A 15,017-nucleotide genomic window follows, 5' to 3' on the forward strand; every position below is an offset into this window, starting at 1 on the left:
CAGAGTAGCGCTCAAGAACCAATGTGATTGCAGTGTTCGATGAACCATTGATTGAGCAGCAAAACGAAGAACAAATTACAGTCATTGCGTTGTGAAGGCGAGACTTATGAATTGGCTGAGCAGTTGCATTGATTGGCCAATTCATAAATCTCATTTCCACAACGCGCGCTCCAGAGAACAGCGGGAGGGACGTGGACTGAGCATGCTAGGTAATGTATTCCTTTTCTTAAATGTAATGCAGCTAGGGCTTATTTTGGAGGTAGGGCTTATATTTCAAGCCTCCATGAATCTCTCTTTTTCCCACCCCGACCTTCCAAAAAAAAAAAAAAAAAATTCAGGGCAGGTCTTATTTTCAGCGAAACAGGGTAGAGCCTCCATGCCCGCCCAAATCACATCTTGTATCCAAGCTAGGGGTGGTACAACAGGGTACTAGAGCCTCCATGCCCCCTGTATCACATCTTGTATCCAAGCTAGAGGCGGTACAACAGGGTACTAGACCTTCCCTTTAAGTATTAATTTTTCTGCCATAAATTATCCTTTTCCTCGGATGCTGTGACAGTTTTCTTAGATGAACGTTACAATCACAGAAGTTTCACTCAACAACTTCTGGCTGCTTGTTTTTTGTTTTATTTTTTGACAATGAGCATTTAGTATATGTTATTGGAAATCAAGGAAAGCTTTTAGAAGTCAGCTGACAACAAAATGAAAGTTTATTAAACATAAGAAAAAAACTTTAATAAAGTTATTAACATTATACTTAAAGAGAATCTGTCACCTACTTTTAACCTTATTAGCTAAGCTTACGGGCTGAAAGTAGGTGACCCACATAGTCCAGGGATATAGAGGTTATACTTCCCATCATTGTTACCGAGGTGTCACGGCTGCAAGCCACCACTCAATCCACTGGGCACTGGCTTTCAGCATTGACATCGGAGGGAGGCAAGTATAAAACTTACATCCCCAACCTCCATGGGCCACTTACTTTCAGGCTATAAGCTTAGCTTCTAGGATTAAAGTACGTGACAGTCTCCAAGTATAGGACTAATTTATATATATGATATATATAGACAAAACAACATAAAGGTCTTGCGTGGACCACTCTGGAAATAAAGCTACCACACTTTGTTCAGTGCCCTCTGGCTCCTCTTAAATGGATTTACAGACAGCAAGTTACGGAATGATTTTGAATGCATAAACTGGCCTTCTGCCAACGATGGGCGTTGCAGGGCATCTCGTGAGTTTTTCCCACAACGTTCAAGGTTTAAATCTGAGGCTGCAATCCTAGAGTCCTTCTTAAACATGGCACGACTAAGAAATCGTCCCCAAGAACCAGCGGAACGTTTACGGACATCCTCCAGGCTAGAAGATCTTGAAGTGACCTGAGGTGAAGGAGGATAGCTGGCATGGCTAACAGGAGGAAAGGCCTGAGCTGGTCGTCTGGGAGCTGGTGGGCCAAGGTCTGGGCGCACAGCAGACACTCCTGGCTTACAGCGGTATTTAAGGGCCAGCTTGCAAATATATCGCTCAGCTTTTCGATACTGCTGGATTGCACAGAGTGGAGGAGTGCCAGAGTATGGATAGTCACAAGGAGCCACATCAAAATCAAATCGGGCATTAGAAGCAGACCGTAAAAAATAGCCATCCAGAGCTCCTATGGAAAGAAAAAAAAACCATTATGCTTTATAAATAAAGTGAACAGATACATGGTGCCACCAATTCTATGATGGCATAAGCCGAGAATAAAGAACTAATGGCATTTTATAGACATTAGAAGAAGTCCAAAAAATGACTAATTTGACATACATGGCCCCTTTCATTCTAGGACTAGCACTAGCCCATCCTTGGTGTTGATAGGGTCCCAGTGGCCATGCCAAGTGTATGCATCAACAATACATGAACAGTGACTGCATGTGTGGGTATTATAAATTCAAGTGTGTGTGTGTTGCCCTAATTTGGGGTTACAATGGCCCCTGTTCGTCTCAATGAAAAGACCACATACACAGCTTCTTTCCATTTATGTTCAGCACTGGCACTTTATTGGGATCTTGTGTAAGGTATATTGATATCAAGTGTGATGGCCAAGACATTTTGACTACTATATCCAAAAGTCTAAACTGAGCGTTATTTGGAAAATACAAGGTACTAAAAAGGAGAAGTCACAACCATAGGAGGCATCTGGTTACTTGAAGCACACAAACTAGCACACAGCCCACCAACCAGCACAAAGTGTCGTAGCCACTTTCAATAGCCATTGGCGGTTATCACAACAATCATTTAGGCATTTCCCCCACGTCTCCCTCATACACACGAGCAAGAATCAACTCTCCGAGGGCTCCTTCACACGACCATATTGTGACAGTGGGTTTTACCAATCTAACATAGGCTCCCATGTTGCCGATCATATAAATTGTGCAAAACATGCACGCAGTCAAGATCACACCATGTTCCATCTTGGTGCATATCATGCACGCATACACGCCAAGATCATGCATGGGATCAGCAGTCCGCAGTAACTACATGCTTGTGGACGGCATGCAGCAAATCACGCCTATGCACCGCCAGCCTCAGGAAAGTTGCGCAGCCCGCACACACAGTCATCTGTAAGGGGCGGGTTCAGATAATGAAACACTAACTGTACTCACTGCAAAGTTTCGCTGCGGATTCCACACAGGTTTAGCATTCATCCAAGGTGTGGTCACACCCAGACTTGCCCCACTGACTGGGGCTAATGCCACATGAATATCCACAGCAGACCTCAAGATTGAGAACACGACTGGATTTGAATTGTGGATTCTGGGATCATATGATCCTCGGTAATACGCAGTTCAATCAAATACATGGGATTACATAATTCTGCTCACATTAGCGGGTTGGAATTGCATAATCCACTTGCAGAAAATATAACGCAGCATGTACTATTTTACTGTGCAATAGGGCCCATTGTGCTCTATGGTCGCCGATATACCTATTGCGTATGGGCTGCGGATACCCACGTCATTGATAGGCAATGGCATGGGAAATACAAGAAGAAAAAAAAAAAGCTGTGCTGCGCCTGACCACCTGTGTGCCTCTGCTGTCATACGCAATAATTTTTCATTTAAGCCTGATGACTAACCCTGCATAGGTTCGGAAGCTCGCATTCACATCATGTACTTTTGTTAGCCATTAACCCCTTGAGTAGCGGGTTCCTTACCACCCTTTCAGACCCACCAGGGCAGGTTTTTTTTAAATGGGCCAATCATTTAATTTCGACTAATTTTGCAGTTGTGTTCCAAGAGCCATAACTTTTTCATTTTTCCATTGACACGGCCATATGAGGGCTTGTTTTTTGCAGGACAAGTTGTATTTTCATCATTTTTTAGGTATATATAAAATGTATTGCATAACTTTTGTAAAAAAAAAAATTGTAGGGAGATTTGGGGGTGGGGGTGGGGAAGAGGCTATGCATTACGTCATACTGCAGGAGCGATCAAAGCATCGCTAGTTGTGCTCAGGAGTGCTTAAAAAAGTTAAAGAATTTTAAAAAAAGTAAAAATAAGATCAAAGAGTTTTATTAATTGTAAAGAAAAAAAATTAATGAAAGTTTAAATCACCCCCCCCCCTGCAATATCCATAATAAAAAAAAAATCTAAGTAATAAAAGAAAAAATATATTTGCTATCACCGCGTCCGTAAAAGTCTGATCTATCAAATTAGTTCATTATTTACCACATTGTGAACGTCGTCTGAAAAAATAAATAAAGAACTTGAGAAATGCACTTTTAGTCACCCTGTCTCCCAGAAAAAAAATGCCATAAAAAAAAGCTATCAAAAAGTCATATGTATGCCAAATTGGTACTAATGTAAACTACGGGACATCCCGCAAAAAATGAGCCCTCGCGCAACTACGTCGACTGACAAATTTAAAAAGTTATTGTGCGTAGAAGATGGTATCGTAGTAATCATACTGACTTTTTCCTGTAATCATACTGACTTTTTCCTGTATAATTTTTTTTTTTACATTTTTCTCCCTTTAGGGGGTTTGCATAATACTTTATTATTACTCTAATACTCTGCTATGCTGAAGCATAGCAGGGTATCAGACAGGCTATGATGCTCAGACAGAGTCTGAGCGTCACAGCTTAATTTAGCTGGCAGACCTGGAGGCTATAGTCAAGCCTCCAGGTGCCACAGAGACCCATCAGGACCCCCTGATCACATTACAGGGGGTCCGATTGTGACAGAGGGAGCCCCCTCCCTCTGTCAGCGCTTTACATGCTGCGGTCGCACAGACTGTGGCACGTAAAGGGATAAACAGCAGAGATTGTTGACAGACCCCAGAGGCTATATTCAAGCCTACGTGTGCCACAGAGACCCATCAGGACCCCCTAATCACATTGTGGGGGGGTCCGATGGTGACAGCCCTTTACATGCTGTGGTCGCACAGACAATGGCATGTAAAGGGTTAAACAGTGGAGATCGGATGTTTTCCGCTGTAAGAGCTGGTTCCCGGATATTATCTAACAGCCGATCACCAGCTCTCCCTGCCACAGGAACCGGCCTGCTTCTGACAAGCCGATGGTCTCGGTGGCAATGTGTAAACAGTGCAAGAGTTTTAAAAAAAAGAAGAAGCTGGAAGTTGCCGGCAGATCGGTTATATCTTCCCGTTTTTTTGGTTTTTTTAAATCCTGCACTGTTCTCTGTGTGCAGAACACAATGCCACAGCTTATGGCATTGCGTTCTGCACGGTCCCATTATGAAACCTAGCCTGGAAATCTTCCGGACTATATCACTATTGGCAGTGGAGCTAGTCCCGGAAAGTTTCCGGGTGTGCCACTGAAGGCGTTAAAAGGCATCATATCTACAAGATTATGTGGTTTGTCTTGCTGGGATTAATCACATTACGCAATACAGTTATGTGCCGTACGCAGGGTCACTGGCTGGGCCCATACCTGGTATCCATTGCAGGCCTCTCGCATGCAGAATGTGACCTGGTCATGTGAGCCAGACCCAAGACATCTGACAGTTTAAATGCCTGTGTGAACAAGACCTATTGTGCATGAGGCCCTTTAGAGCTCATGCTATACACTAGTATACATTACCTGCGGACATTGGCCTATTTGTTTGCACTACTCCACTTTGCAATTCCTTCCTCCTTTCCTGGGTACAATCTATAGACCTCGGTCTCATCACAGAGCTTCTGTGTGGTGACATCAGGGAGACCGACGTGTGACACGAGATGTCACTACAGAGGGAAGAACAGGAGGATGATGTGGAGTCCAGGTCACTCGTCTCATAGAAGCCTGCAGGAGAGAGGGCACAAGAAGATCATACATGCAGCGCTACAGAAATATCTAGACCAACTATTTGCTACAACATTGGCTAAAGGCTACGCACAACTTTGAGCGGCAATTTTTTTACCACTTTACTGCAAAAATGATAGAGTTCAGTTGGAAAATGTTACATATCACAATATATAGACACTGCAGTCTAAGGCCGGCGGCACACGAGCGTGGAATATTCCGCGGCGGAGCCCGTCACGGCGCCCCCCAGAGACCCCATACTTACCAGCGGATCCGTCGTTCTGGGTCCCGCATGACGCTTCCCCGCCCACCGCCACCGCGTCACGTGACACGGCGGCGTCACGTGACACGGCGGCCGCAGGCGGGGAAACGTTTTCACGCTATCTTCCGCTGTGCTACAGCGGGAGATAGCGTGAACAGACGGCTTCCATTGACTGCAATGGAAACCGTCTGCGCGTACACCCACAGCAAATAGAGCATGCCGCGGGTGAGGACGGGAGATTTCACAGTGCGGAATTCCGCGATGGAATTCCGCACTGTGTGCCCTGAGCTATTAGGTTCAATAGAACCTAATAGCTGCGGGCAACGCACTGGATTTTCGCTGCGAATTACGCGGCAGAAATCCGTTCGTGGGAAGGAGGCCTAAGGGCGTATTCTGCACGCGTCATACACAGTGACAAGAACTCATTGATTGGGTTCGTTCGCACAAAATATGCTCAGGTGCACAAAATAAAAAATATGCAGCAAATTCCATTTTCATGTGTATTGCGCACAAAAATAGCACATATTAACCTAAATTGACCATTGCAATCAATGGGAGCATGCTTGTATGATTTTTATATGCACAGAAAAAAAAAATTGCTGTAAAGTATGCAAAAACGCAAATGGGCTCATAAATACGCCTACTCCTGTGTGAAGCTGGCCAGGTCTCAAATGGGAGATCAGGCAATAGTGCTGACTAAGGGTGCGTTCACACGAGCGCGTTTTTGTGCGTACATACGCACGCCCCAAAACACGCTTGTATTTACAACACTGCATTCCCTATGGTGTGTGCACATGTCCGTACTTTGCAGGTGCGTGCCTGCAAAGATAGGACATGCTTGCACCATAGGGAATGCACGCATTGTTGTCAATGGAGCCGCGGCTGCTGCCGGCGGCTCCATTGAAAACAATGGTCTGCTGGCTCCCTGCATTCTTTTTCAGGGAGGGACTTCACATATAAACTCTTCCTTGAAAAAGAAAAATTTTAGTGTAAAAATAAATAAAAAAATTACTTACCTGTCCGCCGCTGCTGTGTCCCCCGCAGGGATGAAGAACCATCTGCCGCATGCGGCAGATGTTTCCTTCATCCCCACTAGTTAAAAGAATTCCCTGCTGCTACATCTGCCACATCTGTGGTAGATGCAGCAGAGGAATTCTTCAATTCTCCACCACAGCTGTCACACACGTCAGCTGCGGTAGAGGATTCTGCTGCCCGCAATTGATTTCAGGGAAGGGCTTTAAATATAAGCCCTTGCATGAAAATCAAGTAAAAGTGGTTTAAAAACAAACAAACAAACAAACAAAAAATAGATACTCACCTCCCTTAAGCTGCAGGGGCTCAGCTGTGTCTTCTCCTGCTGTCCCCTGCACTGTGGTGCTGATCTATCAGCAGGCGGAGATTTAAAATCCCCACCTGCTGAAAGAGCTGAATGTGATTGGCTGAGGTGCTCAGCCAATCACAGGCAGCGCTCTTCCGTCATTCAGAAGCTGAATGATTCTCGTTCAGTCGCTGCATGCATTTACACAGGACAATTATAGTCCGGTGCTCCCGTGGGAATCTGAACAATAATCGTCCCGTAGAAAAGGATCATAACATAAGCCATCAGTCCAGCCTCGCTGACAGATCTATTGATACTTGGCCTGCAGCGTCACAGTGATGTGTAGAAGCTGCAACATTTTTAATTAAATCCCATTGTAAAAAGGGATCATCAGTCCAAAATACATGCATTTAGAGGGTTTACAATAGACTTATTACCTATTGAATCCAAGAGATAGGGGATAAAAGTGATCAGTGGGGGTCTCACGACTGAGATTCCCACAGAAAGGAGCAACAGTTTTGCATGCGAGGCTGCATTCATCTACAATTGGACTGCCATAGATCGTCGAGCATCTGTACATGGTCATTTCCATTAGTCTGAGATGAATAGAGCGGTGCCACATGTACCAATATGTCATAACTGAGTGGGTGTGGCGAGCTCATAGGGGGACACTGGACTCCCATTCTCAGGATTGGCAGGGGTCTCACAAAAGGACTATAATATCCCTTTAACAACATCCTTCTGGTACCTGAGCTGTGGGCTGACAAGCAGTTCCCATTCATCTTCCTTAGGAACAGAAGATCACTCGTAACTCCAGAACTTCCCAATCTCAGTCGAGGGGCGAAAGATCCGGATCCAATTCTACACAGTGGTGCAGGTTCGGTGGGGAGCACTGGAAGCAGTGGCTAAATAAAAAGGGCATAAGTAAGAACATTAATTCCCCCCAACAGTCACGTTAAAATTGGAAAAGCCTTCCAGAAAATGTTATTTTATTGCAGATTTTGAATTAATAGCTTAAATATATTTGACACAGAACTCCGTTACCTTAAGTGCATTTTTAACCCCTTAGTGAGATAGGATTTACTGGCTTTTGAGGCTAAAATTGTTTATTCCTTTTGTATTCCAGTGGTGATAATGAACAAAAATTCCCATCACCCCTCTCCTGGGACAGGGAGACAGGAGAATCACAGATCTTCACAGCCACTGATCTACCCCAACCCCCTTGCTGCACACACTGACTAAAGGACAGTTGTAAATTCAGTATTCCCGACTCCACTCTTAATTAGCTATAGCTCTGGTTCTGTAAGGACTAGGCTTTCTACGTCAGTTTAAGGGCTTATTCAGACAGGCGTATATAGGCCGGGTTCTCACGCCCAGCCGATACCCGATGTCCCTTTCTGCAAGGGCAGGAGGTGGGCCTGGCTGGGAGCTAGTGCACTGAGCTCCTGCCCCCTCTTCCCACTCCTCACCCCCTCCCATTGCAAACAGTGACGAGGGGTGGAGAGAGGGCAGGAGCTCAGTGTAGTAGCTCCCAGTCAGGCTCACCTCCTGCCCTTGCAGAGAGGGACAGCTTATATCGGCCGGGCGTGAAAACCTGGCCGATATACGCCTGTCTGAATAAGCCCTAAAGCTAAGAATCTTAGCTTAAAAATGCCACTAAAACATGTTGGTAGCCGTGACAATAACTGGAGCCATGGCCATTTCCAGTAGAATGAGCTCTGTTTGCCCAAAACTGTAGTATCATTTTCCAGCAGAAGGAACAGAACTTGTCCAAAACTGCTGCGGGGTGGGGTTGGGGAAGGGTTAAGAACGAGAAATTTGTGCGCGAAAATGTCTACTAACCCGAATATCCAAAGCATCGAACAAAATCCAACCGGACATCTCAGGTTATTAACAGCAAAGACTGATGATAGGATCTGTTATATTAGTTGCAGGACTATTCCAACTCATTTATAAACACACGGAAGACTTCCTGCTACTATAAGCTGATGGTTCACATGTCTTCTGGTCAGCACCAGAAGGATTACAGCCTCTCGAGTTCTGCAGAATATTGACACTATGTAAGCACTTCATATAAAGTGTCCATTCTGTCAGATATATAGAGGCTTCAGCATGCAACAAGCACTTTGGCCACAGGGTGTCTCTACTGCAACAGAATGTGAAGACAAGCAAGATACTGTAACAAAACCCGGAGTATATACACAGGTTTGCAAAAACAGACTCCAAGCCCAAACTTTTGATCCCACTACTGAAGTTGTTGCTTAAATCATCCGTTTCCACAGTAGGTTGCAAGAACAGCGAAAATTAAGTGCCACATAGCTATACCAGGCATACTACACATAAGGACCCATTCACACCTGTTAGCAGGTCTTCAGTCAGTTCCATTTTTCTGTTCTGCTTTTTGGAGCAGAAAAACTGAATTAAATGCTTCTGGTTTCTGGGGATAAAAATGCTGTCAATTTGCCTCCCTTGCATTAGATTTGTTTTTTTAATGGAACAGATAGCACTGCAGAGTGCCCTTGATAGGAATCGGTCTTGTAGCCTACAGGACACGGATTTGAAATCTGCATCCTCATCAGGAAATTCACACGCAAATCACGCCACATCAGATACCACCGAGAGATCCAGAGGCCTCAACACACCAGCAAAAGCCACATCTGAAATACCCAACACTGACTGCAATGAACATCCAAAGGGTTACTGGGGATTTCTAGCACGGATTTGTGTTTGAAGATGCTACGAAACCACGCAGATTCCCATGTACAATCCACTTCAAGAATTCCAAGATCAGATTTTTTTCTGAATTATGGCACGGATTCCTGTGGAATAGTAAAACAAAGCGTATTCTGTAAAAAAGCAACACACCTGTGTGAATGGGGCTTAATGGTCAGACATGCATCCCTTCTATGTTTTGGACCAACTGCTTCAGTTTCCGTCTTCCATAGCTCCATACGATCGGAGCTGAAGATGTGCTTAATGACTTGCAAAAACATGTGACCGGCACTCATTCCTGGCAGTGTAAGCGCACCTGTAGTAACTGGACCCCTCCAGACCTGTAGTAACTGGACCCCTCCAGATGCAGACGGCACATTCATGCATTAAATGGCTATTTATTTAGGAGTTCCAGATTCGTTTCTTTCACGGAATTCTATTTGTCATCCCATTGGGCATTGTGTGGACATTTGTGCGCCCCCTTAGAATTCCATGGGGACCTTTGCTGCGCAAAAGCCCCATTTCTTTGCGTACGCTCAAAATCAGATGTGTACAAGCCTGTATCTTAGTTGTCCGGAATGATATCCATTCAGGGGTCCTTTATGTACTCCAGGAATGGGTTAGGATTCAGATACCATTGGATACACTGAATCCCATTGTTTGGGCCAAACAAGTGATAGGTAACATGATTACACCTGCCGTATACATAAATTACTGCGCACTTGAAACACTTGTTACACCACCCGGCCTGACGGGGGCAGTCTATTTCCAGTCTCCATATAGACTAATTACTGTGTCCCTGATGACACCTAATGCATTAGGTCTAGAATTCCTAAGCATTTCTGAGCCCAATTATCTAATTCTGGGGCGTATTTCAGTCAGCCTCTAATCTAGGGGTCTGGTATGTTCTATGTACCCTCTCCAGCTAGTGTTTATATTGCGGGGATAAAGGTTTGAAGTTCCTATTTGTGATACATTACTGAGGCCGGGGATGTGTTACATTGTTATATTTACAAATAAGGTTTGTTTTTACATTGATGCCCTTAGGGCTTAGTCACACGCACGATTTGCAGATGCGTTTGTGATCCGCATCTATATAGACCCAATGCTTAGCAATGGGAGCGGTCACATGAATGTTTTTTTATCGGATGGGCCGAAAATTATAGGACACAATTCGCAGAACGCATGTAACTGCGTTCTGTGCAAATCTGTGTTCCTGTGTTATGTGCTCAATGGGGCGGTGGCAGCAGCGCCGACCCCTTTGAGAACATATACTAAAGATCGTTCTCCTCTGCCAAGGCTGTGACTTATATTTGAAGCCCTTCCCCGAAAATTAATACAGCGCTTGCCAGCAGTCCATTGCTTTCAATGGGAGAACATCGTTATCCTCTGCCACAGCTGTTGGAGGATAGTGGGCAGCGCTCTTTTTGAGTGTACAAATGCCCGTGTGACCGAGCCCTTTGGACGGATAAATGCTGCTAGCAGCGTTTTTTTCCGCCGTAATGCTGGCGTCGGTCACGTGATTTTTTTGAGCGCATCCGTTATGCGCACAGCAAATCGTGCGAAAAAAAAAAACGCCTGTGTGACTGAGCCCTTATTCAGGGAATTACCCTATTGTGCTTGGCACTATCAGGGAATAAAAAGAATGCACAGAAAATAGAGCCCATTGATTTCAATGGGTTCGTATACATGCGCGCATTTGACATGTGCAATTAGATTGCGCAAAAGAAAAAAAATGCAGCCTGCTCCATTTTCCTGCGCATTCGCATCTTGAACATGTCAACGGCTGAGAGCATTGTTGCGTGTTTTTTGCACGTGCAAAAAGTACAGTTAAAAACGCTGATGCCTACGCAAAAACGAAGCGCAAATACACGTACACTTGTATGACATAGGCCCCATTATAAAGGATTGCCTTTGTGAGACAACCCTTTACCAGTCTGCAGCACGGAATTCATATAGGCCATGATAAATGGCAGCTTGTAGTCTGCAACTGATGGAGGGATCTGAACTATCACCCAGCCATTATTGGAGGAACACTCCCTGCAGGCCACGCTCACGCACTGCTTCCTGAGCTGCGGTACAACTCGCTCATTGATTTTTATGGAGGTGTTCATCAATGTGGGGGTTTCTTGGTCTCTTCTTGCACCCAAAAACATATCAAAATAAGACATTTTTCCCATGACACTGCTAACATCCATGTACAGATCTGTAGTCACACGCATGTTCAACAAATCCCAGCCACCAAAACCTGATACCAGCGGGAGTCCAGAAGAAAGGAACGGCTGCAGCCAAATACAATGAGGAAGGTCATTGCAGACGAGGGTTGTTCCTTGCACCCCTCGGGGAGCGGCAGACTTTGTCCTGTAATTAGGCATCTCCACACACCTTACACAAACACCTCATATAGGTAGACTGTGACCTTCAAGGATAGAGCCAATCTCCTGTGTAGCTTCATGGCGTGTAGAGGGCCATTTACAGCGGGCGATTATCGCGCAGATCTGTTCCAATGAACGAAAATGCGCAATAATCGTTATGTCTAAATGCAAAGCAATCACTTACTATTAGTTTACCTTTTGTGTTCGCTATTAGTCAGCATAAAACCCATCGCTGGACCGCGGGCTCATCGTTCCGTGTAAGGCTGGGTCCACACGGGTGATTGCCAGTGGAATGTCCGCAGAGGCCATCCTGCTGCAGATCAGCCGCGGAATGCCTGCCTCTAAACGGTGTGAAATTCCACAGTGAAGACGGCGACACAGTTGACATGTCACGGATCTGAATTCCGCGCTGCATGTCAGTTTCCGCACGGGTTTCATGCGCGTTATTTCCGCAGCATGTGCACGAGATTTTCAAAGTCTCATCTACTTTGCTGCTACTGTAAATGCAGCAGAATTTCCTTGGAGAGGGTCCGCTCGGAAATTCCACGGCTAATCAGCACCCGCGTGAACCCGGCCTAAATGCTCCCCCCGTCACATAGGAGAAGCACTGAGCGATACTCTGCGGTGATCCGCCCATCTAAACATTCTGTGTCAGCGCTAACAACTAGGAGTGTCATCACCCGCTCGCGCAGTCGTTTACCCGACAGTCCCATGTAAATGGGACATACGCTCCTGGGTCACCAGTATGTAGGAGGCGTTGGATTACAACACTTTACACAGGCGTGTGGTGACAGCGTATTACTCACATGGGTTTTGCGCACGCTGTACCAATCTGCGATAAGTTCACATGTTGCTGCTCTCACATATTGCGTAAAATACACATGCAAAAAAAATAATCGCAGCATATTCTATCTTGGCGTGTATTACACATGCATACACGCCAAGATACTGCATGGCAACCAACTGTCTGCAGCAAGTGCGCAGTGTCATTGCATGCATGTCGTGTGATTGTCACAGCGGGCAGCATAGGAAGCGTGTTGATGCCAGGCAGACCGTCAGCAGACTCACCAGCAGGTCCTCCCTTCGCTCCACATCAGGTGCAGTGCGGTCCGGTTCCTGACCATCAGTTCGGGTCCATCCAGGGGACCGGTGGTCGGCGACAAGGTCAGCAGGTGCTCCTTGGTTCTGTCTGGTTTCGGGATGGTCCATGGAGTTTTCCCGTTCTAGTTTGGTCTTCGCGGGTCTCGGCGCCTCCATCGTCCACGGACTTAACTTTCTAGTGTGAACTTTGCCCTGCACCCCTTCCACCATTAGATCCGGTCTGAAGCCACTAGTGTGTGACCGGCAGCTTGGTCCCGGCGGGCTTGTCCCTAGATGACTTCTCCCCAGTGTGACCAGAACCTCCTCCTGGATCTGCTCCAGCTCTAAACTTCCAGGTCTCGTTGGATCCGCGTCCAGCCTGTTCCTTCTCCCACAAGTCAGACTTTCCTCTGCAGACATCTTTCTTCTCCAGTTGCCCCCTTCCCCCTTCTCTGACCTCTCCTCCAAGACTCCTCTGACCCTCTCCTCTACCTCCTGTCTCATCTGCTGAAGCTCCTTCAGACTGGCTGTGGTCACCTCCAGCCATTTGTTCACCCATGGCCGGCTATGAGGAGGCTGTGCCCGCATGCTGAAGCTGATCCCACCTAGATGGATGGCAGATTAGTAGCACTCGTCAGCCATGCCTGCGAGAACAGCTAGACGACAGGCTGGTCCTGCACGGAGAGCTGGGCTTGTAGCAGACCCCGGGGCCGGCCAGCCAATCAGCGGCCGGGAGTAATTGGATCCTGCATGTCAGGCTCTGAACAATCACTTTCCGGATGCCAGCACTGGGACAATGCGAGGAGCTGCTGGCAGCAGCACAGAGGATTACAGGAGGCGCCGGGGGCCGTGACGTCACAGCGGGCGGGAAGCTCCGGCCCCCCCTGCCGGCGGCTGCAGGGACATGTCTGAGGTAATTGTAGCCAAATCCAGGAATGGATACAAAGCAGAGGCGCTCCGTCCATCCCTGATACTTTCTTGCAATCTTGTTATCATTCACACCTGATTATGGCTCCATAGACCCCGCATATCTGCATCAGCCTGCCTGTGTGATAACTTATAGCATAGAGAACCTGCAAGGTGGCCGCAACAATGTATTACCCTTCTGCACGTGAAATGGCCGTATACATATTTTTTTCTTTTCTCGCTTCACAACGTGGGAAAAAATTGTGGCATGTTCTATATTTTCGCTTTTCTCAGAACGCATCGCCCATTGTCTTCAATGGGACAGGAAAACGCACAGCACGGCATACGACATGAGGTTTCCCGTGGGAAACACTTGTGTGCAAGGAAGAAATCCAGAGGGATCAAGTCCAGGGAAGATGGCGGCCAAGGAACAGGGCCGTGTTGTCCAATCCAGTAGGATCCTAGCTGCTGTGAATCGCCGACCCCAGAAATGCTGCGTGCCGCCCGCTCTGCCACACGCGCCCGTGTACATCTTTGTATACCAGTGATGGCGGTCGCTGTGAACATTTCATTCGTAAGATAATAAAGCTCACTCTTTTGTTTCCAGTCCCGCGTTTGTCTTTATGTTTTAGGCGCGGTTCTCACGGGGCGTAACTGCTGCGGGATTTCCGTGCAGTTGCTACACATGGAAATTCCACATGTGTTTTTAAAACTGAGACTAACCAGCAAAGTGGATGAGATTTGCAAAAGTCTCGTTCACATACTGCCGACAAGCCGCGCAGAAACTGACATGCCAATGGCGCGGGTTTTGAAGAAGCCATCCACTGCAGGAATCTTGCGGAATTTCCATGCGGTCCCGCGGCGGTCATTCCACGAGATTTCTGTCCCGTGGGAATCCAGCCAAACCTAAAGAGTCAGGAGTTATGTTTGTTATGCTAATCTGTCTTAAATGGATTCCCTTGCACAATGCTGGAAGGATCTGTATGCCCCCGGATAGGTATCTGTGTGCCCCCGGTAGGTATCTGTGTGCCCCCGGTAGGTATCTGTGTGCCCCCGGTAGGTATCTGTGGACCCCCTGTACAA

The 15,017-nt window shown here is 46.5% G+C and overlaps 1 protein-coding gene across 1 annotated transcript; it reads right to left on the reverse strand.

Annotated features, from left to right (window-relative positions):
* Positions 1–692: 692 nt before the first annotated feature.
* On the reverse strand, positions 693–13,621 carry LOC136582075 (uncharacterized). Its single transcript, XM_066582851.1, has 4 exons — positions 13,017–13,621; positions 7,610–7,766; positions 5,081–5,281; positions 693–1,651 (listed from the first exon to the last, which is right to left on the reverse strand). The coding sequence occupies exons 1-4, from the start codon at positions 13,614–13,616 to the stop codon at positions 1,113–1,115; spliced, it is 1,497 nt and encodes a 498-aa protein (XP_066438948.1). The 5' UTR covers positions 13,617–13,621; the 3' UTR covers positions 693–1,112.
* Positions 13,622–15,017: the final 1,396 nt, after the last annotated feature.

The sequence above is a fragment of the Eleutherodactylus coqui genome, chromosome 11 (genome assembly GCF_035609145.1).
Source record: "Eleutherodactylus coqui strain aEleCoq1 chromosome 11, aEleCoq1.hap1, whole genome shotgun sequence".
Taxonomy (NCBI): Eukaryota; Metazoa; Chordata; class Amphibia; order Anura; family Eleutherodactylidae; genus Eleutherodactylus; species Eleutherodactylus coqui.

Coding starts and splice junctions, on each gene's coding strand:
- LOC136582075 (XM_066582851.1), bottom strand. CDS start 13,616: ATGCGGGCACAGCCTCCTCATAGCCGGCCATGGGTGAACAAATGGCTG. Junction 7,767..13,016: donor AGCGAAGGGAGGACCTGCTG/GTGAGTCTGCTG, acceptor CTTTTTATTTAG/CCACTGCTTCCAGTGCTCCC. Junction 1,652..5,080: donor AAATAGGCCAATGTCCGCAG/GTAATGTATACT, acceptor TTCTTTCCATAG/GAGCTCTGGATGGCTATTTT.